The sequence below is a fragment of the Rattus norvegicus genome, chromosome 7, assembly GCF_021556685.1.
Source record: "Rattus norvegicus strain SHRSP/BbbUtx chromosome 7, alternate assembly SHRSP_T2T, whole genome shotgun sequence".
Classification (NCBI taxonomy): domain Eukaryota; kingdom Metazoa; phylum Chordata; class Mammalia; order Rodentia; family Muridae; genus Rattus; species Rattus norvegicus.
In genome coordinates, this window is record NC_141540.1 from 35,340,510 (window position 1) to 35,366,800 (window position 26,291).

The 26,291-nt window shown below is 42.6% G+C and overlaps 1 protein-coding gene, 1 long non-coding RNA gene and 1 pseudogene across 7 annotated transcripts; 1 reads left to right on the top strand and 2 right to left on the bottom strand.

Moving 5' to 3' along the window:
• Positions 1–1,316: 1,316 nt before the first annotated feature.
• Tmpo (thymopoietin) lies at positions 1,317–26,291 on the bottom strand. 6 transcript variants are annotated; one of them, NM_012887.2, is made up of 9 exons: positions 25,757–26,275; positions 19,476–19,602; positions 17,761–17,919; positions 12,611–12,708; positions 7,215–7,334; positions 7,022–7,117; positions 6,542–6,652; positions 5,648–5,736; positions 1,318–3,492 (listed from the first exon to the last, which is right to left on the bottom strand). In NM_012887.2, exons 1-9 carry the CDS (start codon positions 26,030–26,032, stop codon positions 3,210–3,212), a joined length of 1,359 nt encoding a protein of 452 aa, NP_037019.1. In that variant the 5' UTR covers positions 26,033–26,275; the 3' UTR covers positions 1,318–3,209. The 6 variants fall into 6 exon arrangements, 4 of the variants coding, with proteins under 4 accessions (XP_087411952.1, NP_037019.1, NP_001382644.1 ...); XM_087555826.1 differs by lacking the exons at positions 7,022–7,117; positions 7,215–7,334 and having other exon boundaries at positions 1,317–3,492; positions 25,757–26,291; NM_001395715.1 differs by lacking the exons at positions 6,542–6,652; positions 7,022–7,117; positions 7,215–7,334.
• On the top strand, positions 19,098–19,631 carry LOC148004614 (uncharacterized). The gene is made up of 2 exons (XR_015625221.1): positions 19,098–19,178; positions 19,454–19,631. It is a non-coding gene; the product is annotated as an uncharacterized LOC148004614 (long non-coding RNA).
• Positions 20,185–20,760, bottom strand: LOC148004615 (cytochrome b-c1 complex subunit 7 pseudogene; annotated as a pseudogene).

Genomic DNA, 26,291 nt, shown 5'->3' on the forward strand with positions numbered 1-26,291 from the left:
AAGACAGACTCACTGTGCAGCCCTAACTGGTCGTGAACTTACCATGATCTTCCCATGTACCTGGACTACAGGCGTGTGCCGATATATCTATTTCACAAGAATCTGACTCACTGAAGCAGTAACTAAAATGATCTCTTACTGCTCTATAACATCTAAAAAGTTGGGGCAGTCAACTGACACAAGCACGGAGGATCCCACCTCCTGAGACCATGGGAAGCTTAATGAGAAAACTCAGGATTTCAGACTGATGACTCGTTAATAGCCTTTTCCTGCCGAGAGTTTATTACTAATAAAGGAAGGAGATATGTGTAAAAAGAGGAGGAAGAATGCGATAGCAAAAGAAAAGATTAAAAAAAAAAAACCTGGAAGACATAAAACATAAACAGAGCTCCTTAACCCTGAAAAGCACATAAGGGGCTTGGGACTTGAGGAACTATCAGAGCTAAAGGAGGAGCAGGGCAGAACAAGACCTATAGTTGTACATAACACCTATCAATTTTCTTCTTTTTTTTTTAAAGATTTATTTATTATATATAAGTACACTGTAGCTGTCTTCAGACACACCAGAAGAAGGCATCAAATATCATTACAGATGGTTGTGAGCCACCATGTGGTTGCTGGGAATTGAACTCAGGACCTCTGGAAGAGCAGTCAGTGCTCTTAACCGCTGAGCCATCTCTCCAGCCCCCCTATCAACTTTCTAAATACCCCTAGGCATCCGCTTTGTCTCTGAACGAGAAAAATACCTACCCTATGGAACTATCATGAAGTCAAAAGTACACACACATCAAGGGCCCACAACAGCTCTCTGCACAGTTAAGAATTTGAAGAATACACTGAGATTCACAAATTTAAACGAAGTCACCACAGAGGGACATGTGAATGACAAAGACAAAAACAGCACCCTCATTTCACAAATGCAGGCTGTAAGCAGGAGCCAATACGACTGCACTGCTCTATCGGGCACTGAGGAGGCAGGTCTCTGTGAGTGTGAGGCTAGCTAGTGTCACACAGTAAGTCCCTGCTCAAAGGGGGGGGGGGGGGTGCGGGTTGACCATAAACACAGAGGTATGGTTGGAAAGGACATATGGACTGGAGGAGAATAAAAAAAATCACTGTGTTACAGGAAGGAAGAGGTTCTTTGGGAGGTTCTGAATGCCATTCTCTAACAGGACCCAACAACTACAATAATCAGAGAGCAGAATAGGTTAAAACGAGGACTAAAGCTTAATCTATAAATAAATACTACATAGTAAGTGCTATAGCGAAATCTTAAATTTCACGCTATCTGAAAATCATTTATTCAACAACAGAACTAGAGGTTAATTACTTTATTATTGAATTATATTGTAAAGTCTACATCTACGAATTAATAAATGCTTTGCATTTACATCAAGGACACATTTACTCTAGTGGAATAAAACAGACACAGACAAAAGACCAAATACACGCTTTTAAAAAAGAAAATGGCATGTTTTACCTGGTCCGACTTTCGCTGTACTGGACCACACTTCCCTATCCAGAGCGACCTTATAGAAATGTGAAGCCAGATTAACCCCCACCCCTGTTTTTAAACATCAAATGGGGCTTCTCACAATTTTTAATTATAAACAGATGACTGAAAGCAATATGAGAAGCTGTGTCTGAGAACAAAGAAAGATGGCTGTCACTGTAGAGAGGGAAAGTTGAGTAAAACATGCCCCTTGTGGCTTGTCTTTGAGAGGAAAGCACTTCAGATCTAAGTCAGCTCCCCACACGCCCTCACGGACCAGGCCTACATGTTCTGGTCTCTGGGGCAGAAGTTTACTTCAAATGCCTACGACATATCTATAAGCTAAACACAGTAAACATTAAGTCAAAGTTGTGTGCTGGTCTAGATATTCATATTCAGCTTCCTCCTTTGTAAAAATTAAAACTGTCTTTACATTCCGGATGTTATTAAAAATAATTTACATTTTTAGTGTGCTTTGTGGTCAATGACTGTAAAATTGCAACTTAAATGATTTAGTTAAAAATGTTTATGCTGTACTTGATTTTTACCAAAATTTAAATCGACTGCAACATCATCTAAGCCATACATGAGGTAAATTTCAGCTAAAAAAGACAACCATAAGGATATCGTTAATCACTTCAGGAATACACAGAACCATAATGCCCACCTTATTTGAAATTACAAATTAAGCATTAGCTACTATATATGTGATTTAAAAGCAAGTCAGTTATACTTTTAAATCAAATTACATCAGGAATTACATGCCTAAAACAAACAAAAATCTCAACACCCCAACTCCATCTAAAACAAAGCAAAACAAAAATCCCTGGCCAGGAAAACTTTTTTTTGGTTAAAAGACGACAATGGAATCGGACTGAAGTGGAGGGGACTGGTGTTTAGTTTCTAACTCTAAACAAACACCCCCATGCTTATTTACCTACAGAACAGTCTGATGAGCTGGATGGACGGGATAGATGCTTTGCCGTAAATACAAGCACAGGATCCCAACGGGAGCTTCTAGCTAGCCCTCGGCTCTTAGACGCGCGCAGCCAGCTAAAGGCTCCCTAAGCAGGTATCTATGTTGCTCTCCAAGATCCCAGTGGAAAACTAAGTGTACTCAGGGCTTTAATGACGTAGCACTTTCATGATATGAAAATATTCTAGTGAGCAGTGTGGCAGGGCTGCGCCAGCGACACCACACGAACGACAGGAGTCCCAGAAGAGCTTATTGCTGGACCTTCCACGGACAAACCGCTGCATATGGAAGGAAGCACAACTGCGTGACCGCTTCTCTTACTGAACGCCATTCACATTTCTAACATTTTTACTCAGCAGAGAATAAGTCATAAATCTTTTCTGTAAGAATTCCAAGTATTTAATGTGTAGCTTCACATTACATCACCATGTTTTGCCTTATTTTTCAAATACACAAAACAATGCATTTTCCCCAAAAGTGAAATAAGATGTCCACATTAAAAAAATAAAGCCTACAAAAAAGTTCTGGAGCTAAAAAAATTATTCATATGGCACAGTGTGATCTCCAAAGTCCAAAACATTGAAATGAGATCCAGGTAAGCTTCCTGTCTGCTTTCCAACGCAGCGCTACCTTTACTGAGGTGAAATCACAATTTAGTTCTTCGGCCAACAAGTGGACACAGATGCTTTTCTACAGTTATTAAAAACAGGAGATCGAGTCGGATGTGCCGAAATGATTTCTTCAGTTGGATATTTTAGTATCTTGAAGAAAATTAGTGAAGGGGTTTCCTTGGTTGGTTTCCATAGCTTGATAGACCAAAAACAAAAAACCCGCCACGAGAGCAAACAGCAGCATTTTTATCCACATGGGAACGGAGCGTCCCTTCTTTGTCTTTTCCGACTTGACGTCTGCCAAGGGAACGTACTTCGGGACGTACTTAGATGAGAACGATTCTTCCATCCTGAAGTCACTGAGCTCGAGCGGCCGGCCGGCAGCACCTTTGATTGGTCTGCGGCAACTAGCACTGTTCAAAGCGAAACAGACAATTCCGGATGACTGAGTCAGCAGCAGAACCTTAGTGTGACTCCCAAGCAACCGCAGAAGGCAGCAGCACACAAGTGACAAACGAAAGCAGGGCCCTACTTATTCATGCTCTGCAGTACCTACTGTCTCTTCTATGGTGGAGCTGGGAGGGAAGGCAGGGCCTCGCATGCTCGCTAGGCATTCTTATTATGGAGCTCCGCCTCTACCTTAAAACTTAGTTTTGGGGGGCTGGAGAGATGGCTCAGCGGTTAAGAGCACTGACTGCTCTTCCAGAGGTCCTGAGTTCAATTCCCAGCAACGACATGGTGGCTCACAACCATCTGTAAAGAGATCTGCTGCCCCCTTCTGAATATAGCTACAGTGTACTTATATATAATAATAATAATAATAATAATAATAATAATAATAATAATAATAATAATAATAAAAAAACAAATCTTTTAAAGTCATTAATTTTTTTTTCTAAATTAGTTTTGGGGGTTGGGGATTTAGCTCAGTGGTAGAGCACTTGCCTAGCAGGCACAAGGCCCTGGGTTCGGTCCCCAGCTCCGAAAAAAAAAAAAGAAGAAAAAAAAATTAGTTTTGGGCTGGAGAGATGGCTTAGCTGCTTAATGGCCAGACTCCAACCAAAAGGCTAAGTTTGGTCCCCAGCACACAAGTTGTCCCTCCAGCTGCCTTTAGCCTGATATGGTGGTGCACACCTTTGATCCTAGCACTTGGGGAACAGAGGTTGGCAGATTGCAGTGTAAGGCTAATCTAATCTATAGAGCAAATTCCAGAACAGTCAGAGCTGTTATAGAGCAACCTTATGTTTCAAACACTCCAACGTTAGCTGCATCATTAATTATAAAATAGTGCTCAGGAGAAATACTCGCTAAGCCTGTCTTAAAGGCCGAGTACTGGACATGTGCCAGTGGTAGCAGCACTTGGGAAGTGTGTCATTTGATCTGCCTTGAATACATGGTAAATCCAAGATCAGCCTGGTGACTGGAGAACTTGTCTCAGAAAGAGAAAATAAAACTTAACAGAAGCCAGAACCAGTGGCGATGAGATGGCTCGGTGGGGCAAGGCACTTGCCACCAAGCCTAATGAACTGAGAAAACCAACCCTGACCTTCGGGTGATATAGCTTGTACCTGCCCACACAAAAACACAAAAAAGGTCTATTTAGATTCAAAGTGGGTGTTTGAGTGTGCAAAACCTGGATTGCAGCGTATACCTGTAATCTCAGGGTTTAGGTGAAAGCACAAGGATGAGGGGTTCAAGACTATCCTCAGCTACACAATGAGTTCAAAGACAACCTGGACTACATGAGACCAGGCAGGACTAGGACAACGGCTTGGTCCACAAAGTGCTTGCTGTTTAACAGGAGGACATGAGTTCAATCCCCAGTGTACATGAGCATCTGCACACATTTTTGGCTTAGCCAGTGAGAGAAAGCATTTACTGCTTGTCTACCAAGTTTGATGTCCTGACTTCAATCCTCGGCACGCAGGGTGAACTCCCAAGAGTTGCCCTCCGACTCACATATTACTCACTATTAAGTTGGAGGAGGCAGCAAGTATACCTCTGGAGAGGCAGGAGACAGAAAGATTGCTGGGGGCCTATTGGCCGGTCAATCCAGCTGAACTGTTACACTTCAGGTTCACTGAGTGACCGTGTCTCAAAATATAAGAAGGGGACTGGCAATGGCTCAGTGAATCAGTGGATAAACTCTTCTGGCCACATCAACAACCATCGGGTTCAGCAAGAGATGCTGTCTCCAAATAGTGAGTGGGGAGTAATAGAGGAAGTCACGTGACACCTACTGTCTGCCTCTGTTTTCCACAAGTGAACATAAACACCCAAAATAAACAAAGTTAAAAGTAAGCAAGTGTGTGTGTGTGTGTGTGTGTGTGTGTGTGTGTGTAACTACACTATTGTAGAGAGCTTGCTGCAGTATGTATGGGGCCCCGGATCTGACCCCAATTACCACCAAACCCTGTCCCCACTCCTGTAACAAAAATAAATTTCAAATGATTCAATTTTCATTGATGTGAACCACTGAATTCTGAGAACAAAGCTACAACAATGTTGTGACCAAGAACTAACAGTTCTCTAGAACGTATTTATACTTGATTTAGTCTATCCAAGTACCTAATTCCGGTTGGAGTAGAGGCTTCATACGGGAACATTTCCTTCAGAATATCCCTTTCTACTCTTCTTTCCTCTGTTTTTTCTCCCACCTAGTAAGAAACAAAGAAACAAACACAAATTAAAATTTAGTATAAATGTGTAATAATTTAAATACTTAAAACATCTTTAAGGGAACTAAGTGCCCTCTGGCCTAGTTTTGGTTATTATCTAGGTATTGAGAAGCCTCCAAGACTCTTCATCACTGGGATGGCATCTTAATGTGGTTATTAGAAAGAAATACCCAGCAACCCAACAAGCCATGTAAATTCCCCCCAGGAATTTCCTTGTTTTGCATTAAGAATGCACTGTTTCTTCCTGTTAGGAATCTGTGCTATGTAAAGGACTAAATATAGAAGATACCTAATTAATGTAGACCTCTATCTTGTTTTAAAAGTCAAACCACTCCAGCTTAAAACAATTGCTTAAGATTAAAATTATAATAAGCCATGCAGTCAGCTTGGTTACACAGGCGTCTACTACACAAAGGTACTTGAAGGTCTTTCCCCTCACAGCCCAAGCAGCATTCTAAACTTGGACCCACGACAGGAGGAGCCCATTACAAGCAGCACACCAACTCCCCTGCAACCAGGAACTGAACAGCCACACAGCAGCGGGAATGTAGTATATTAGTCTGCCAGACTGTATTAATTTCTATTTTTCACAACTAAGTTTCTAGTCTTTTAACCATATATGCACACGTGTACACACACACACACACACACACACACACACACACACACACACACACGTATAAATAAACCTCCCAGTAAATTCTGTCTCTCCCCACTTAAAAAAACAAAAGAAAACAAAACAGAAAGATGAAGGACAGCAGTGGGCTAAATTGTATCCATTTACTTCAGCTCTTGTCAATGGTTTCTTTGGTGTTCTTCTGGTTATGTCTGAGAATTCAGTGATTGGCAGAATAGAAGATGCATGCTTGAAATTTCCAGTCAACCTATTGGCCACCTGCCAAGATTCAAATTATTCAGACTCAGAATTATCCAAATATAGCAAAGACACTTAAAATGAAAAAAAAAAATTCACTTCTGCAATTATTTAATTTACCCCTAATACAAATTTAGGTAGAAACACATTCAGCGTTTCACACGTGAAACCTTAGACTTCTTTAAATATCCAGTAAAAAAATTATCCTCATGATATTTAGGGTTGTTATGTAATTAAATTTATAAAATGGCTAAATTCAAATATTCAAAAATCCAGAAGTTTAAAACATAGTATTAAATTTTCCATTTGCCAAAACTAACCACCTCCCAAATTCCAACTAAGGGGTCATTACAAAGAACAGCACTTAGACAGTGTACGAAACATATTTACTAAGGAGTCGTTGCTGGAAGCCTTTATAGTCTCAGCTATGGGAGTACTCTCTGAAATTACTGCACCATCTACACGAAAATGCTGTGAGGGTTCCACCTGTTAGTTTGAAAACAGAACAAAAACAATCAATGTGAAGCAATCACTAAGGCCCTACCAATCTGCAAACCCGACTCAGCGGCAAGCCCTGCGTCACCCTTCTCCTTGGAGTTCTTCTCGACCCTCTCGTGGACTCCCTAGTTAATGCCTGCAGAGGTCCGCCTTTTGAAGATCCACTTGTCCATTCAGTCTCAGTTACTCCAGCTTCAGAATAGCTCTAGTCAAGCATCGACACGTTAAAAAGTCATATCCTAACACAAACCCCCTGACAATGACCATTTTTAGCACACCAGAAACCAAGAACTCTCTAGACATCAGCAGTTACAAACGATGCTACACCCTCAGACTATGTCTAACTAAAGGTATTGATTGTGCTGCCTTGTAAGCACCAGAAAGTAAGGGCAAAAAAAAAAAAAAAAAAAAAAAAAAAAAAAAATACACTCGCCTGAGGAGAACATTAATAGCTAACACTGGCTTCTCCTGTTGGTAACTGACCTAGCACTGGAGCTGTGTCTCTGCGTTACACAGAAAGCTGACGGATCATGATTTATATACGTGTCTTTTATTATCACTCATTTCCAGGAAGGAAGGAAGGAGGAAGGAGGAAGGAGGAAGGAAGCAGGATAGAAAGAAACCACTTTGATGGCAATAGTTTAGTGTTAGAGACCTTATTTACCATGTGTTAGGTCCTGGGTTCTATTCCCAGCAAGGCAAAAGAAAAAAAAAAGAAGAAAAAGCAAACAACAAACTTCTATGGTTGTTCATAAATCAGACATTCTTTCCATGTGACTTAATTATTTTAGTAGACTCTGTTATAAACTGTAATTGTACTCTCTCCTCCCTATACAGAAAGTAGACTGTGGCTGCCTTCCAACCCCAGATTAATTTTTCTCTGGGAAAACACAAAACAAAACTGACTTTCCCTTCATTTAAACCTGAGTGGCTATGCACAGGGGTACTACATGTGTTGTTGTCTTAGCTTCAGGGAAGCAGAGATAAGAGAATAGCCACAAGTTCTAAGATGGCCCAGGGCACATGAAAAAAAAAATAAAAAAAGAAAACAAAAACAAAAACAAAAACAAAATAACCCCTAGGCCTCTCACACGCTCAACTCCCCTCAACCAATCCAGTGTGGGCAGCTGTTTCAGGCTATCAGCCTTATATGTGGTTCAGTACTTTTTATTGTATGTGTATGTCTGTACACACACACATCAGAGGCCATTAAGAGGGTCCCCTGGGGCAGGAGCCACAGAAGCTGAGTCATCATGTGGGTTTGAGAATTCAACTCAGGTCCTTGCAGGAGCTCTTAACCACTAAGCCGTTTCTCCAGCACCGGCATCCTAAGGTTTTTGACTCCCAATCTGAATCTCAGGACTCTATCCTGCTATTAGTTAGGGAATCTCTGCTGAACGTAAAATTAACGTCAGAGGTCATTACGTAAATGAAACACTATGCTAACTTGTTATCAACAGTCAAACACACAAGTTAGACACAGCACCAGTCTGTGCTCTCGATCCTGGTGACATGCACCTGTCACCCCTGCCCTGGCCTCCAGCTCCTAATCCTCCTGCGCCTGCCTCATAGTGCTACAGCTTTAAGCACACACTGCCACTCACAGCAACTGACTTTGAGAATGTAAGTAAAAATTAATGAAATTATCATTCAATGGCAGACTTTGGAAAGATGCACCAAGCACACAGAGGGCTATCTATCTCAACAGCATGGACGTGATGTGAGTATTCTATGCTTGGAGGCCGTGAGAGTCACAGTCCTACTCATCATCAGCAAGGTGTTCCCTAGAAAAGTCCTGACTTTCTTGGTGACAAGCAGAAGAAACGAATCTTTTCTCACTGAGTTCTGATGAGGAATAAGTTGGAAGACATTAAATAGCTGAGGCACGTGAGAATACAGGAGCTGGACTATTAAATCCAAACGCAATCGAAGCTCCGAACAAACAAAAACCCACACTAAATACTTTACAGTAAGATATAAATAAACAAGCCTTGCATGGTGCTGCTGGGCCACTAGGACGAGAAGCCTGAGGCTCTCATAGCGAGACCCTTTCTCAAAGTAGGTACACAGCATGTAAGAGCTCCTGGATTGATTCACAGGACGGAGGGAGGGAGGGAAGGAGAGAGAATATGCAAACACGGAATGAGTGAAGACAAAGAGCTAGCTGTATTGCACTCACAACCTACAATTGTATATAAACCTCCATAGAGGACCGGGATGTAAAGACATTTGTAAGGCGTTGCAAAAACTGTAAAGCACTTTCACTTACACACCAACAGACTAACAGACAAAATCCTACCCGCAGAAGGCTGCTTGTCTGGGCATAGAGAGCTCACAGTGAAAACAACTCACACATTCACCACAAGGAAAACAGCTGAACAGAGTAGAGCACGTCCACAAATCTCAACGTGCAGGGCGCAGCTGTACTAGGAAAGGGGACAGTATTTTGATTTGGGAGGGAGTGAACTCTAGGACAGATGAAAGGAAGGAATGTTTGGTGCAACGGGCAGAGGTGCAAACAAACAATCTACGGGGAGTATTTCCTACGTAACATAAAACTCCAGCAGAACATTAAACTATTGCCTAAAAAAAGCAGATATATATATATATATATATATATATATTTTTTTTTTTTTTTGGTTCTTTTTTTCGAAGCTGGGGACCGAACCCAGGGCCTTACGCTTCCTAGGCAAGCGCTCTACCACTGAGCTAAATCCCCAACCCCCAGATATATATTTTTTAAAGATTTTGTTTATTTACTTCATGTATATAAGTACACTGTCACTGTCTTCAGACACACCAGAAGAGGGGATTGGATCCCCATTACAGATGGTTGTGAGCCACCATGTGGTTGCTGGGATTTGAACTCAGGACCTCTGGAAGAGCAGTCAGTGCTCTTAACCACTGAGCTGTCTCTCCAGCCCAAAAGCAGATATTTTAAGCACAATATTTTACTTTATATACTAGTAAAACATCGGATTGCACTTAGCAGCCTCAGCGTCATTCTGAAAGCTATACTTAGAAGGACCAAGATGCTCATGAATCATAGGTAAGAGTCAGAAGTTTACGACCTGTACTTCTTTTTTTTTTTTTTTTTTTTGGAGCTGAGGACTGAACCCAGGGCCTTGCGCTTGCTAGGCAAGCGCTCTACCACTGAGCTAAATCCCCAACCCCACGACCTGTACTTCTAAGTGTGAAATGTTATGTGCCCACAAATTCTCCTTAGGAACAGAGGAAAGAAGGGACACAAAGGAATGACTGAGACTCTAGACCCCACCTATTTGTGTGCAAATGGAGCCCAGCAGTAACACCACTGTACAGCCTGCAGCAGGTTTTGGGAGTGATGAGAGCAATGACTGTATTACACTTGATCGGGCATATAAAAACCATACCCTAAATTGGGCAGTGGTGATGCATGCCTCCAGTGCTCAGGAGATAAGAGGATAACTGTTAAGTTCAAGGCTAGCCTGTTCTACAGAGTAAAATCCAGGACAGCCAATATTATAGAGAAATCCTGTCTCAAAAACAAAACAAAAACATAGGGTAAAAGAATTTATTATCCAGTGTGGTTGTGCACACCTTTAATCCCAGAATTTGGATTGGTGGGTATGAGGCCAGTCTGGTCTACACAGCAAGCTCTGAAACAGCCAAGGCTACACAGAGAAACCCTATCTTAAACCTGGCCCCTCAAGGGTAGTTTTTCCTAGTCGTCATGTATGAACTACTTTAAGGCAACGAAGGAACTCAGTAAGGGAAGTTTCTCATAAAGTAATTAGTTATAGATATCTAATAACATGGCTGAGGAAAGCCATCATTTTCTTTTCTTTTCTTTTCTTTTTTTTCGGAGCTAGGGACCGAACCCAGGGCCTTGCGCTTGCTAGGCAAGCACTCTACCACTGAGCTAAATCCCCATCCCGAAAGCCATCATTTTGTAACTTTAAAAAATTACAGATTTAGGCATTATTATCTACAGCTGTTAAAACCTCTAACTGAAAAGACCAACATCTAAATTATTGATTAATTTTAATATTTTTGAAGGAAATTCATGTTTTCTGAAATTATCAATAGGAAGGCTACAACATCATTTATTCTTGTCAAAGAAACTGAATCCAAATACAGACCAACCTTGTAGGTCTGCGCTATCAATACAGTAGTCATAGCTACATACTTCTATTTAAACAGACGAGGGGTTGGGATTTAGCTCAGTGGTAGAGCACTTGCCTAGCAAGCACAAGGTCCTGGGTTCGATCCCCAGCTCCGGGGAAAAAAAAAAAAAAAGAATCTCACTATTTAAATAGACGGTCCATAGTCCAACAGTTACAAAAGGCTACTCCAGAACTGACAAACATTGTTATTGTGACTACAACAGAATAAAGGTCTAGCCTCCACTATGCCAGATCACACAGGATACCAAGAAACACAACACTTGAAAACTACCTCCAGAAAGCAGGAAATACCGATATGGCCAGCTACAGACAGAGGAACAGCCATGGTGTAAATTAGTACAGACTTATTGTTCAGACTTGTCCACAACTTAATTATGCAGTAAACCTTTTTTTTTTTGGCTAGGATCTGTGCTACACTCCTGTAATCCCAGCATCTGTGAGGTACAGGCAGGAGGGTCAGGAATAGTGGGCCCTGCCTCTCCCTTCCCATCACCCGGAAGAAAGTCAGCAGGACCCGGTAGTGAACACCAGGAATCCCATCTCTCAGGAAGCAGGAAGCTTTACAAGAGGCCAGCCTGGGCAGGCGTGCCAAGGCTTCTCTGTGAATCACTGTTTCAAAAACACCACAGAAACCAGAGGCAGACAGACTGTGGGAAGGATAGATGAGTAACAAAGTAACAATTTTCAAGTGATGAGTAAAGATGAGGAAAAGAACCTAGGGTGCGGGGCCTAAATCAGAGCCAGTAACTTCCCTCTGCAAACTAATGTATTTAATTAATGCCTCATGCTAATTCTCTCCCCAGTTTCCTTTTGAAAACTCTATCTTGCCCTTCCTGTCCCATCCCCCCCCCAAAGGAAACTGTCATCTTAAACAATGTATCACACTAGCTTCAAAGTGCAAGAAGCTACAAATAAAGTAAATAAGATTGAAAAATCTAGACACAAAGACAAATAAGACTTTCCCGAGATTTCAAATAAGTTGCATCAAAAAAAAAAAAAAAAAAAAGGTGCATTTTATCTTCTAAAACAATCCTCAAGAGGAAGCATGAGGTAGGGGGACACTGGCCTGAGACCCCAGGTTCAAAACTGCTACACCCAAACTAGAAACCGGCACCTTGACTAATGCTGGACAGCTTAGCAGGACTACACACCAGAGGCTATGCTTGTGACACATCTCACAAAGCACGTGCCCCATGCCGCTCAACTGGGAAACCGAGTCTGTGGCAAGCGGCACTGTGTGCACCAACTATTTATCAAAGGTCAAGACACGGGTCAGGTGACACACTGGACATGGTGACCATAAAACTACAGATACCTGATTGTGCTCAATCCTCCTTTGCTTGAGTGTTACTGGAGTCTTTGCTCTGCCCTTTAGCGGCTCTCTCTTCTCAAGCTTGAGCTCTATTTTAGAGTCTGGAAATAACATTGAAGAAATCATTATTTGCTAGAACGAGTAGGTTACATTCTACCAATATTAACTCGGGAACCCGGCTGTAGGCACATCAGTACAGGTGACCATCTTGTTTAATACCTCAATGGATAAAAACTGTTTAGTAAAACAGAACAGCCTGAACTTGTCCTTTTTAAAAAAATCCTGTACCGCTGCTTAATCTGGTTTCTTCTCCTTACTTATTCCTCTCCATTACTCCCACCCCTAGAATGGGATCTTTGCTAGGATCAAAGGGGTTTCCGAACTGCTCCTGGGGAGACCTTTCATTGAAAGACAATGCAAATGTGGAAGTGACTATTGCTTTGTCCTTGTAATACATTACCGCTGTATAACAAGGGTTACCTATTAAAATATCACAAAAGGGAAAATTTAAAAAAAAAGATTGTTTGGCACCAGTCATTTAATAATTAATGGTAATTTCCAATGACGTGAGTGTAATGCTTGAATGTTATAGAAGTCTGTCCTTAATTAGGGGCTGTAGCTCAGTAGAAGACCATATGTCTGGGGTGCTAGGCTCAAACTCTAGCATCAAAATAATAAAATTAAACTCTTATAATTATTAGCCCAATAATGTATGCATAAAAAGGCTGAGTATTCCAATTTAGCCTTGGTTTTACCATAGTTTGAAGATCTATACAAACTCTTTAAAAAAAGTAGAACTTCAAAAAAACAAAAACCCCTCAACAGCCATGACAGTTAGCAGCTGTAATCCTAGTACCTGGGGCTGCGGCTATGAGGATCTCTAGTCCAAGGTTAGCCTGTGCTACAGAGCGAGACTGTCTCAACTCTTAAAGCTTAGTTTTATGCCAGCTTAAGGTGGCCATGCTTCAAGCTGATCAAGGTAACTTTGTGCCTTGCTGGCCTTTCCAGTCTTAACCTAGTCGACCATATATACCTGCCATTCTCCCTCCTCCAAACAGTGATTTTTAACCAAAATAGTTCAAACAGGTCAATGAAGACCGAGCAACCAATCCTATCCCCAACGCTGTCACGGGATCTATGAACATTATCTCTGTACACTCAGCATTATAGTGTCTACTTCTGTTCTTTCTTAACTCAGAATCTAAGAAACCTTAGACAGCAGAGCAAGATAAATAAATAAAAAATATCTATTAGCAAGCAGGGACTGACTAGATAAATAAGCTATATGGTTACAAATTAAATTCTTGCTCAAATTTAGATTTTAACAGCCAATTAAATACAGTCCTCAAATAGTGAAAAGGACATGTGACAATTAGAAAATTCTCAGTCACTAATGGAATGTTTCAATGATGAAACGGAAAAGGTATGTTCATCCACATATATTCAACTTGTTCAAACTCCGAGAATAAAGCACACATAAAACATGTTTCTGGAGACCACACAAAACTGTTCAAATTTAACAACTTTATTGAATTCGTAGAGGCATTCTACAGGCATACATTGTTTTAAAGAAATCACACAGCACTTAACAGGTACATGTATGCATGTACATTTTAGAAGACATAACAGCTGCAGGGATGGAGTGAGTAGCCTAACAACACGGGGTGCTGGACATGCACACCAGGGCTGCATTTGATTATACTGCAGACTATCTTCCAGACTGGCTCTGCAACTGGAACCTTACCTTACAGCCATACAAGTGACAGCAGGGCAATACATTGCTTCATACAGACACAGACATTGGGGGAGAGTAAAAATTCTCAAGGTTTTTAGAAAATACCTCATTGGTTTTAGCATCCAGATATGTAATTTAACTATGCAGGACATACAAAAATATCTTTAAATACATGTAGAAAATAAAAGCCCCATCTTTGTAGTGTCATGTTGAGCGACCATGAGGTACAGCAGATTCTACTTATTTATCATCCCCGTGTTCCTCAAATGTGGCCCATGTACTTGTGTAACCAGGGACTGACTACCTCCTCTATCAGACATGAAGCTACATTGCTTTCTATTCCTTTACTAAAAATGTGCATAAATGTGTTATACAGATATGCAATCTACCTCTTATCAGTTGCTTACAAAGTATCTCTAGATCTAAATGCTCATTAAACTGTTTTAAGTGGCTGTGAACTGAACTCAGAGTCACATGCATGTGAAGCTTATGCATCTCACCACTGAGGAGCAGTGCCTTTCCCTCTGATACAGGCACACACGTGTCTGAATCAATCAGTAAGTTTGTTGCACTGGTCTAGAATTATAAAAGTTCTCTGCAGACAGAAGTATGAACAAGAGTGCAGACAGATGTGGAGTGTGTAGATAGATGCTTGGCTAAAAATTCTGGTACAAAGGTCAGCTGTAAGATGTCTGGCAATGTACTGAGTGGACAACAAAATGACTATTAGCAAAACAGATGTACGTAATGAAGGCAGGCGGCACAAAGCAGAGCAGACTGAAATCATGCCTATGCACTAGACTTCCCAAAACCAAACTCCTGTGAGCAGGGAAAATAAAAAACAAAAGGACTAACAATGTTTAACTCCGACCTACACATAAGGAAGGATGTGAATGGCATACTAAAGCAAGTGAGGGTTCTACTGATTATTTCAGTTGCTGGGACTCCGTGTAAACCCAGAGTGTCATATAAAATAGGAAGCTGTACATTCTTGTGAGACAAGTGTGATGTGATCTATCAAGCTTCAATGGTACTAGGTCTTGATATGTGCCGTTATACTATAACTTGATGAGTGGGAGCTTAACACCTTGAAATCGGCTCCATTAGGAGACTAAATCCATAGAAAGGTCCACGAATTCTCCAAGTCAACATTTCTGTCTTTGTCCTTAATCTTATTACTGCTTATTTCCACGCTTTTTAATCACTTTGTGTACTTCCCCTCCAAATAACGCTCCACCCTTAAAGGGGGCAACAGTTAGTTTATTCTTAGAAGCTGGACTGATCTTACAGTCCTTCAACCACAGATACCGCCGACCCATGGTAGAAGACCCCATGGTGCAGGCACACATCCTCGCTTCATCAAATGCAGCGTCACAAAGATAGGATGCTGCATCATAGGCTCTGCTCAGAATCTCCAGGGCCTGCAGTGCATCATTAGGATCGGAATTAATCATCTGTGCAGCCTGACTTATGTCAGCTTGCAGAGACTTAGCCACGAAGGCGGTATGGGCTGCGATCTGCAATGCTGATGCTGCAGCTTCGTAAGACCTACAGAGAGCCAAGTCCAACTGTTTATCACAAGACTCAGTGGAGGATGCCTGAGTGGCTGCTCTTGGGGTGGCTTCAGAAATAAACCCCAGGATCTCATCATCTACTTTTGGAACTGATAATATCCGGGTTGCCTCGCTGGAAGAAACTGGATATTTGCATGCCACCATCGGCAGCTGCCTATCAATTTGCTGCCACTCCTCTTCAATGACCTTTACGATAGACTCATGGAGAGGGAACGACGGTTCTGAGGCATCTATTTTATCCCGCCGTGGCTGTTCAGACACTTCTATTCCCAGAGTAGTAAGAGAATGAGAGACAACACTTTTGCCCAAAGAAGACCTATGTTCGGATCCAGGTGTATTCTGGAATGCCACACAGGAGCCAGAGTCCCCTCCCTTTACTGGCTTCTCACTGAGCCTAGGGACTTTTCGGGGAGGGGACAGGGATTCAGATTCTGGATGGCTGGACTGGCTAAGTCTCTTACATATGTTTTCTACATCCAGTGTAGGTACAGAATCAGAAGTCCCAGGCAAACTGCTGACCCCACCCTGGACCAACAGAGAATTGACATACTCTCGGATTGCCTGAGCAAGTGGAGGAGAAATGACCTGGGACCTCTCCGACTCTTGCAGCACTTCTCTTTCACTAGAGAAAACTGACTGATCTGAAACATGAGGCTCCTCAGCACGCGATGGCTGAGCTCTACTCTTCCCTCCACGGCAAATATTTTCTACTACGTCCTTACAGTAAGTAGTAGTGGTTTCTCTGATCAGTGAAGGAGACGCTGCAGCAGAGACCAGCCTGGCAGCAAATTGACGCTGAGAAGATGGTGAAGAGCTTTTCTCTACACATCTATCATAGCTAGACTCTGAAGGAATAAATAAGCTCCGTCCAGGGGCTAACTTCTGCGTCTGTCCCTTTCCAGGCAAGGCTGTATCAGCATGAGTGTCCCTAGGTGGGTCTCCCTTAGCAGTATGTACTTTTTTAGCTGCCTGCAGTTCAGTCCTGCCCAAAGGAGGACGGGCGGAGATTTCAGGGAAAGAAATACCCTGAAAAAATGCACCAGAGGGAGTAGATGCAAGTTCAGAAAAAGGAACACAATCCCTAGCGGACTTCACTTTCTTGTGTTCTTTCTTCTTTCCTGTAGAGGCAAAAGAGGCAGGAAGTTTAAGCATGACTGGTTTGGGCTGGTCTTACTTGCCTCCTTGCTAAAATAGTGTTGTTGAAGAAAAGGGCCCTATTCTTCACATTCTCAGCAACTAATCTGGTATACGGTGCCCTGGAAGGCACAGCCAAACTAAATATTTACAAACTCAGCAAATTAGGAGTTAAAACTTTTTAAATATGAAATTCTGCATTATTCTAACTTTAAAACGAAATATACTTCCTATTCTAGTCCCCAAAATATTTATAATTCTTTTAAATATTAACTCATATGCCTATTAATAGAAATATATTTAAATGTTAACACTGTATATTAATTATAAGGAATAAACACATAAACATGTAATATGGACCAAAAAAAATTACGTGGAACAAAATGGCACATAAAAGACTCAACCTAGTCGTTTATATAGAATTAAAAAAAAAAAAGTAGCAGTATCAAACTCATCATTAAATATAAGAATGAATTACATTAGTAAGATAAATACCAAACTAATCATTTCTTCTGTAGACGTGATAATGGAGAAAGAAAAGAACTTTCCCTTTACAAAAGTATCATTTTGAACCAAAAGTTAAATAGCTATTTAAACAGAAAGTTAAATTACATATATCTGATCAATATTGCTTTGAATGATACCTTCTCACAGGCCAACACTAAGTTGGGAAAAAGCCCCTCGTGTTTTCAAGCACATTCAAACGTTACCTTCGTCATTGTCACTGTATCTGTCAGAGTCATTACTTCCATTCTGCCTCGTGTTTTCTGCAGAGGAAGAGACTGTTGGGAGAGGAGTAGAGGATCTCGATTCTGCTCCCTGTTCCCTCAGCTTCAACAGCTTCTTCTCATACAGCTTCCTGGTGGTTCCTGTGTTAAGGAAAAGTCCCATTACACTGGCATCAAATTATCTTTGTGAGCCACCGATGTAAGCACTGGTCCTCAGCAAAAACAGTGCAAGCTCTTTAAACTGGGACCATCTTTCCAGCCTCCACAGAAAATCAGTTTTTACACAACATGCTTTCTGTTTCTAAAGTAATTAAAAAATAATACATAATGTACGCTTTTCCAAAAGAGCTGTTTCTCTGGGATGTTAATACACGATTATTGTTCACGTGAGTGGGAGCTTTGTTGGCACGTATGTCTGTACACCATGTCCCTGTGTAGGCCACATGACAGTGTCGTATGTCCTGTTACAGATAGTTGCTAGCCTCCTGGGTACTGGGAATCCAATACGTCTAACTGCTGGAAAGAGCAGCCAGTGCTCTTAAATGCTGAGCTGTCTCTCCAGCGCCCCAAAGAGCTTTCATACCAACAGATGGAGACCTTGAACAGAAAATGATCATACTTCAGAACACTGATCAGTATGCCTATGAACACTCACCAAGATATGGGTGTCAAATTCTATCAATCTTACCTGAATATCTTTAATTTTTACTTTACATTAGGTATATATCTTTCCTTAATTTTTGGATAAGAGGTCTTAAGACAACTGATATATTAACATGCAATTTAGCACATTTTCATGTAATATGTATTTTTTAGTGTTTCCAGAATTTCACAAAAGATATATATATATATGTCTGTTGGTAATTATAACTACACGTTTGTCTGTGAGTAGCCTATGAAGTGCACACTTTTAATTCCAGCACTTGGTTGGCAAGGCTAGGCAGGCTACACAGTGAGATCCAGACTCCAGACAGACAAACAAAAGATAAAACCAACTCATTGTTTCCAACTATAGCTGTAAGAAAACCCACCCAATCTCCATACTGTGTTTAATTTTCACATAATTGAAGTTCTGTGTGGATTTCTCAGTCTTGCAGTTAGTGCCTAAAATCTGTAAGAACGGCATGATCAACCTGGCAAACACACTGCTACCTGAAAAAGGCAACGATGGATCGAGTATTTAGTTCTTGCACACCTTCTGTTTCCTTTGTTCTTTAGACTTAGAACAAAACCCTTAATGCTAATTAGGAAATAGAACACTGTGAGGATCTGAGTACTTACACTCTACTCATTATTCTCCCTCTAATTCACTGATGCAGATGCAGACTTGACCAGATAAGATCCAAGAGGTCTACAGAATAGCCCAACATCACCCCTGAAGAGGACAATATCAGCAATTGGTAATTTTGCGTATTGTCTACCAAAAGTCTCCTTCTTTACTGAGAGTTAGGGAAACCACAGTGTTGATTGGTTAAGTAAATAAAGACAAATGGTCTCAGAAGATCCAAATTCTAACCATTAATAAGAGTAAAAAATGGGGGTTGGGGATTTAGCTCAGTAGTAGAGCGCTTGTCTAGCAAGCACAAGGCCCTGGGTTCAGTCCCCAGCTCCGAAAAATAGAAAAGGAAAAAAAAAAAAAAAGTAAAAAATGATTTGGGGTTTGCTCTTGGCAAAGGTATTGGACTTGATCAACTTACCCACAATGGGACCAGGATTCACTCCATATCTCACAAGCTGTTCCAGAAGTTCTTCGTTAGAGAGCTCTGTCACATCCAGATCATCTTTATCTTCTGGCCTGGGCTTATCAGTTTTCTTTGTGGCTTTCTGTAAATAAAGTACAATTATCTCCTCTACATGAAAGTACTCATTTACATGACATTCTCTATGCAAGGGACAAGGTGACCTATTGTCACACTACCACAGCAATCTGATTAAACTAAAACCCAGTATTTGGGGCTGGAAAGATGGCTCAGCAGTTAGGGGAACTGGCTGCTCTTCTGGAAGACCTGGGTTCAATTCCCAGAACCCACATGGCAGCTCACAACTCATGTTCCAGGGGATCTGACACCTTTACACAGACATGCGTGCAGTCGAAACACCAATGCACATAAAGTTAAAAAAAAAAAAAAAAAAGCACTGCTCTTGGGGGCTGAGGCAGCTCAGTGGTAGGGTGCTAACTGCCTAGCTGAAGAGAGTAATGGCATCTAGTGCCCAAACAGCGAATACAAGCAGAGTAAGTCAAATGAACTAAAGCCATGAACTGTGTCTGGCCCAATCAGATTCTTCAGTGTCAGGGGATCTGAACGCCTTCCTAGGGCACTGACACAGTGGTAAATAAGCACACATGCAGGCAGAGCACCCATATTTTTTTTGGGTACAATAGACATTTATTTAAAGTGAGGCATATGTAGAGCAAATAATTCTTAAATTGTGATTTGGGTTGAAATAACTTCATTAAAATATGGTGAGACCAGGCACATCCACAGATCTTAACTACAAGATCAGTTCTCTGCCCACTCTTTTCTCTCTCTTCTCCCCTCTCCTTCCCGAATATCCTCTTTCAGATAGGGTTCAAGGTAGAATTTGTCCTCCTCATATTTTGTCCACTGATCCTTAGGCAAGATCTGGTACGCCACAGTCAGGTCTAAGGCTCTTTTGATTCACAGTCTGTCATTTGACAGCCCTCAGGAAGCCTTCTTATGGCTTCTTTCACACTCTCAGCGTCATGTGTGGTTATCATCTCGCATTAACCCCGGTTTATTGGATCCTGCAGCATCGTAATACCACTTCTGAAAACCATCCGGCCACCCGCTTGGCACTGCAACTGCAGGTCTGCCCGCCAGTTTGACCTTAGAGTGAAGCATGCACTGCCTTCCGGCTAGAACATTCATATTGAATTCATGGAAAAAAACAAAACAAGGGCTGGAGAGATGGATCGTGGCTAAGAGCACTGACTGCTCTTCCAGAGGTCCTGAGTTCAATTCCCAGTAACCACATGGTGGCTCACAACCATCTGTAATGGGATCTGATGCCCTCTTCTGGTGTGTCTGAAGACAGCTACAGTGTACTTATATGAATAAAATAAATCTTTTTTTTTTAATCCTCAACCCCAAAATAAATCTTAAAAAGAGTCCTGAGTTCAATTCCCAGCAACCACATGGTGGCTCACAACCATCTGTAATGGGATCTGATGCCCTCTTCTGGTGTGTCTGAAGACAACTATGGTGTACTCATATATAATAAATAAATCTTTAGAAACAAAAACAACAAACAAAACACTTCTTATCAGAAAGGATGGGGCTGTTAATATTCTGGGTTCCTGTCTTCCCTTTAAAAAAAAGAAATGAAATAACAGAAGCCTCTTGAATTTAATTTCCATAAGTGAAGAAAAACACTTTGAAGCAGGCAATATGCTTGCACAAAATGGACCAGAAAGTTGGGGTCCATCAACAGCCTATTTGATATTAAAATTTAATCTGTGGGGGAAAGAGTTCCAGGAAAGTAACACTACCTAATAAATATTAAATTTAGTAAGAACAAGTACTGGGAAGCGGGTAGTCTGCTGTGCATTGTTAACAAGAATTAAGTACTGTGTAGAGGTCCCATCCCTAAGGCAGCCTTAACCATGTGCGTGCTGTCAGTACCTGTGGAGACCACAAGAGGGTGTCAGCTCCTGGAACAGGGAGTTACAGGTTGTGAGCAACCGTGTCAGTGCTGAGAAGCAAACCTAGGTTCTCTGGCCCAGCAGCCAGAGCTTTTAAAGACTGTAATCCAGGGTGACCTCCCAGCAATCCTCCTGCTTTCATCACAGGAGTTCCAGCACTAGGCATGAGCCAGCATACCCAGCTATAAAATATTGCATGGAACATGTTGTGTATCTACTTGTCTTTCATCCTTCTGTACTGTTTAGGAGTTAGGTCCAGTCTGAACTGTGGGATGGAAACCCTGTCTTAAAACCCAAAACAAAACAGGAAGAACCGCCCACCCACAGATCTCCAGCACAGGCACAGTGGGGCATACCTGAACTCCCAGCACAAGGAGCCTGAAGGGGTTCACTAAGTTTAATGCCAGCCTGAGCTATATAGCAAGAATGTCTGTAAGTAAATGAACAAATATGCATGCCTGAAGTTCTGGACTCAACCCCCAGCCAGAACAGAACAAGCTCCCCTGACAGGCTCACTAAGAATGTTACAGTGCCCCACTGGATCCCGAACAGCTAAACTTACATGCTTGGCATGCCCTAACAAAAAGGCAGATTGCCAACCGCACAAATGCTTGCTCTCGTACCCAATATCGAGGTGATTTTAACACTTAAAATATTGGTATCAAGACAGATAATTAAAAGCCTAAAAGTACCCCCCCACACACTAGAGCCCATCATATGCATCCAAGGTGATATTCTATGATGGTAATAGATATGAGACAATCTTATGATTTTATGAAATTATCCTTAGGACTTTGAAGTGGTAAATTAATTTCTAAATCACAACTCACTTTATTCATGTACTGATTGCCAATATTAATTTCTCAAGTAGTTGATATTATTGAGTCTAATCAAGGCTGTACATTTAAAGATATTTAAATAGTGCGGGTGGAGAATACAAACCTATGGTTGTGCTAGTGTGGAGAGAGCATCCATGGGATACAGCTTCTCCCAAGTGCTAGGCGCCAACACTACTAAGTGCACTCTAACTGCACTCTTGCTGTACAGCCTAGTCCCATATAGCACGTGCTCACGAAAAGGTAGGCTCTTCCGATGTGAAGGCGAGTTGAGTTGGGAAGAGGAAATACGACAATTTTTAGGGATAAAAGATGATAGATATGCAGAGCCCAATCTGCAGGAGTTAAGCACAGCTGGAGGTTCACTTACAATGTGAGCACTCGGGAGGCCAAAGCAGGACTACACCAGAGCGAGGAGACTCAATGTCAAAAATGAAATCAGCATATATCAGAAACTCAAACATGACAGCTAACAGAACTGGTTTTGTTTTGAGCTGAAGTCTTATGTGTGAAACCATAAAAAACACCCCACTATCTGGGGATAAGTTTAAACTCCTGACCCGCCAGCCTCCGCCAGGTGACCTGAGATTTAGCTTCACACAACCAAAAGCTCTGTGGCTTGGTCTTCTCGGCCAAACACTTGGATGGTTTAATAGAAAAACCTGTCCCACCATGTACCATCTGAAATGGAAAATACGTTTTATATTTTAAACTAAATACCAAGGTAGTTTTAAAGACTTGAGTGGCTAAAAGCACTGGTTGCTTTTCCAGAGGACTTAGGTTTGATTCTCAGCACCAACAAGGAAACTCACAACCATCTAACGTCAAAGGATCTGATGGCCTCTCTGGTCCTGGGGAATGAGAGCTCACATACACATGACGGGCATAAGTACACGCAGGACAACCATCCACCCATACACAATTAAATAACGAACAAGTTGGATGGAGAAAAACAGGCAAGGGAGGGATATAATTCAGTCCAGTGTGGTGACCTATGCCTTTAGTCCCAGCACTTGGGGGACAAAAGCAGGCAGATAGATCTCGAGTTCAAGGCCAGCCTGTCTACAAAACCCAGACACCCAGAGCAGTCACACCGAGAAACCATCCCTCAAAAAATTTTCTTCCATCCCCCCAATTAGGCTCTTGATGAGAGTCTGATTAGGCGGCCCAGGCTGACTAAAAACCCTTATGATTCATCTGGTCTCAACAACTTGAATGCCAGATTTACAGATTTGAGCCACCAAGCTCTGCTAGTAAATTTTACTTAAAGTGGTTGTGTGTGTATTCACATTCAGGTACATGTGTTTTCCACATCTAAGACATGCCACTGCTGTGCCCAGCTTTTTATGTGGGTGCTAGAGGTCAGGTCCTTGTGTTTGCATAACAAGTCGTTTCCCTACCCCCTGAATGGCTTTAAGCCCACAAAAAGCATGGAATCTGCCCAGACAGCCACCAAACAATCACTGAAGAAAATGTACATATACATAAAGGAGTTTTATTCATCTATAAAGAATAAAATCACGCCATGTACAAAAATGGATGAAGCTGAAAATTATGTTAAGTGGAATTTGCCACTCAGTGCAATGGTGGTGCATACCCATAATCCCAGACCAGGAAATCAGAGAAAATGCCATCCTGGACTAAGGTGAATTCGAGACCAGTCAGGGTTACATGACAACTCCCCCTCCAAAGACAAATATCCTACATACTCTAATATGCTGAATCTGGATTAAAACAAACAAACAAAACAAGTGACATGTAAAGTTGAAGGGAGTAAAAAGGGACTACTGTGAGGGGAGAAAGGGGTGGGTAGCAATGGGAGAACTTGATACTAAGTTAAAAAGTTAGGGTGAAACCCATTATTTTGTATGATTAAAAATACAGTGACAAGGGGCTCCAGACATGGCTGAGAGGTTAAGAACACTGACTACTCTTCCGGAGGACCTGGGTTCAATTCCCAGCAACCACATGGATGCTCACAACTGCCTGAAACTCCAGTTCCAGGGGATCTGGCACCCTGAGACACATGCAGGAGAAACACCAGTGAACATAAAAAAATAAAAATCTTAAAACACACACACACACAAAATAAAAATCCTAACACACACATATACAAATATGTAACATGTTTGTCCCCCAAAATCCACAAATAGGAGACCCCAAAGATAATAGGCGGATCAATCTTTACTTGGTTTTAGGATGAGGATGGCCATGGACTCCAGCTGGGAATAGAGCTGGAACTAGTGCTCGAACTAGTGCTTACTAGACACTGACTTGTGCCAATCTTAAGACACTTGAGAAATGAAAGCTCAGGGCCAAAGTTTTCTCAACTAAATCCACACATGCGTTTGACACAGCTTTCATTCTTGTTCGAGCAATCAGGAAAAAGAACATATTTAAAACAAAATTAACGTTAAACAACACTGTAAAACTTTCGAAGCAAACAGCTTGAGGTGTGGTCGCCCCCCCCCCCCGCATGCTAAGCAAAGAGGCTTTGAGTTCAATTCCCAGCACCAAAACGAGGCAAGCCGCGATCAGTAAATAGGGACACCAATCAAAACATTCACGTGTCTCTCAAAAGAGTTTAAGTTACACCAAGTCAATAGTCTTAACTTTTAATGACTTGAATTCTATTAACTCAAAATAAACCTACAAAGTACTATTTAAAACGTAGCCCCCCTCCCTCCCAAAAAAAAACCCAGCAACAACAAAAAAAAAGCAAAATGGTATACACTGGCGGGAACCTGTCTTACACTTTACTGATCTGAGGCATCAAATTGTAATATTGATACATCAGTGCGTCGTAAACTTTTTTTTTTTGCTTTACTTCCTCCGGCAAAATGATAAACTCTTACTAGCTGGGATTCTCCAGTACGTCTAACTCCAGTATGAAGTAACTTTTCCAAATGCAGCCTAAGGCGGTCCATTTACAGTACAGCTAGCCCAGCCCACTTACGGCGGGGCCTACTGACTGGAAGAGCAAGGCGAACGAGGAAACAAACGGTTCAAAAAGCCCTCCATCTGTAAAGACATAAAAAGGCGGGAATGCCTTTATTTAAAAAAAAAAAAAAAAAAAAAAAGGCCAGAGATGACTATGTCGCAAACTGCCCTCCAGGGAGCGCTCTGACACTGTTGCGAGTCACTTCAGTGCTAAAGCGGGAAAACGCTAGAACTTCACCTCGCGTGCTGGGGCCAAGCCTGTAGGGCTTTAGAAAACGGCTCCGAAGGCCGCGTCTACACCCACTCCGGACCGTGCACACGGATCCGGAGCCCGGCGGTGCATCGGGCCAAGCAGCAAAGTTGCAAAGCCGCGGCGGCTCGCACCGAGGACTCCCCACTCCGCGCCCTCCCCGCCGGGCCTCACGACTGGGGCGCCGCGGGCACAGGGTCCCCCCGCGCGGGGCCAGCCCCGCTGCCGAGCACGCGCCGCGGCCGTCAAACGCCCGTCTCCGTGGCCCCGACCGGGGACTCGCCTTACCCTGCCGACGGCGCCGCGGCCGCGACCCACGGAGGCCCCGGAGCCAAGCACTGGGGTGGGCTCGCGCTCCTCGTCGCTCGAGAAGTCGGGCGGCCCTTTGCTGTTGGCTCCCGCGGCGAGCGGCGGCCGGTTGCGCGCCGTGAGGTGCTGCAGGTAGAGCTGCACGTACACGTCCTTGCGCTGCTCGCCGGCCGGGAGCGTCACGTTGTTGGCGACCAACTCGCTCTTCAACTTGTCTTTGGTCAGGACCGAAGGGTCCTCTAGGAACTCCGGCATCTCGTCCCCCTCCTTCTCTCCTCCTCGGCCCCTCGCAGTCGCCACCGCTCAAGCCGGCGCGCTCGCTCGATCGCTCGCTGGTCCCGGGGGCTGCGCACGCCGCCTCGGGAATCCCTGACCGGGAGAAGCGCCGCAGGCACGGAGCAGAACTCGGACACAAAGCCCAGGCCGGCTAAGCCACAAAAGCCCCGGGCGCACCACTGGTGAGCAAGTGCGGCCAAGCCTGGAGCCCGCAGCGAGCCTAGCCCACACACAAGCT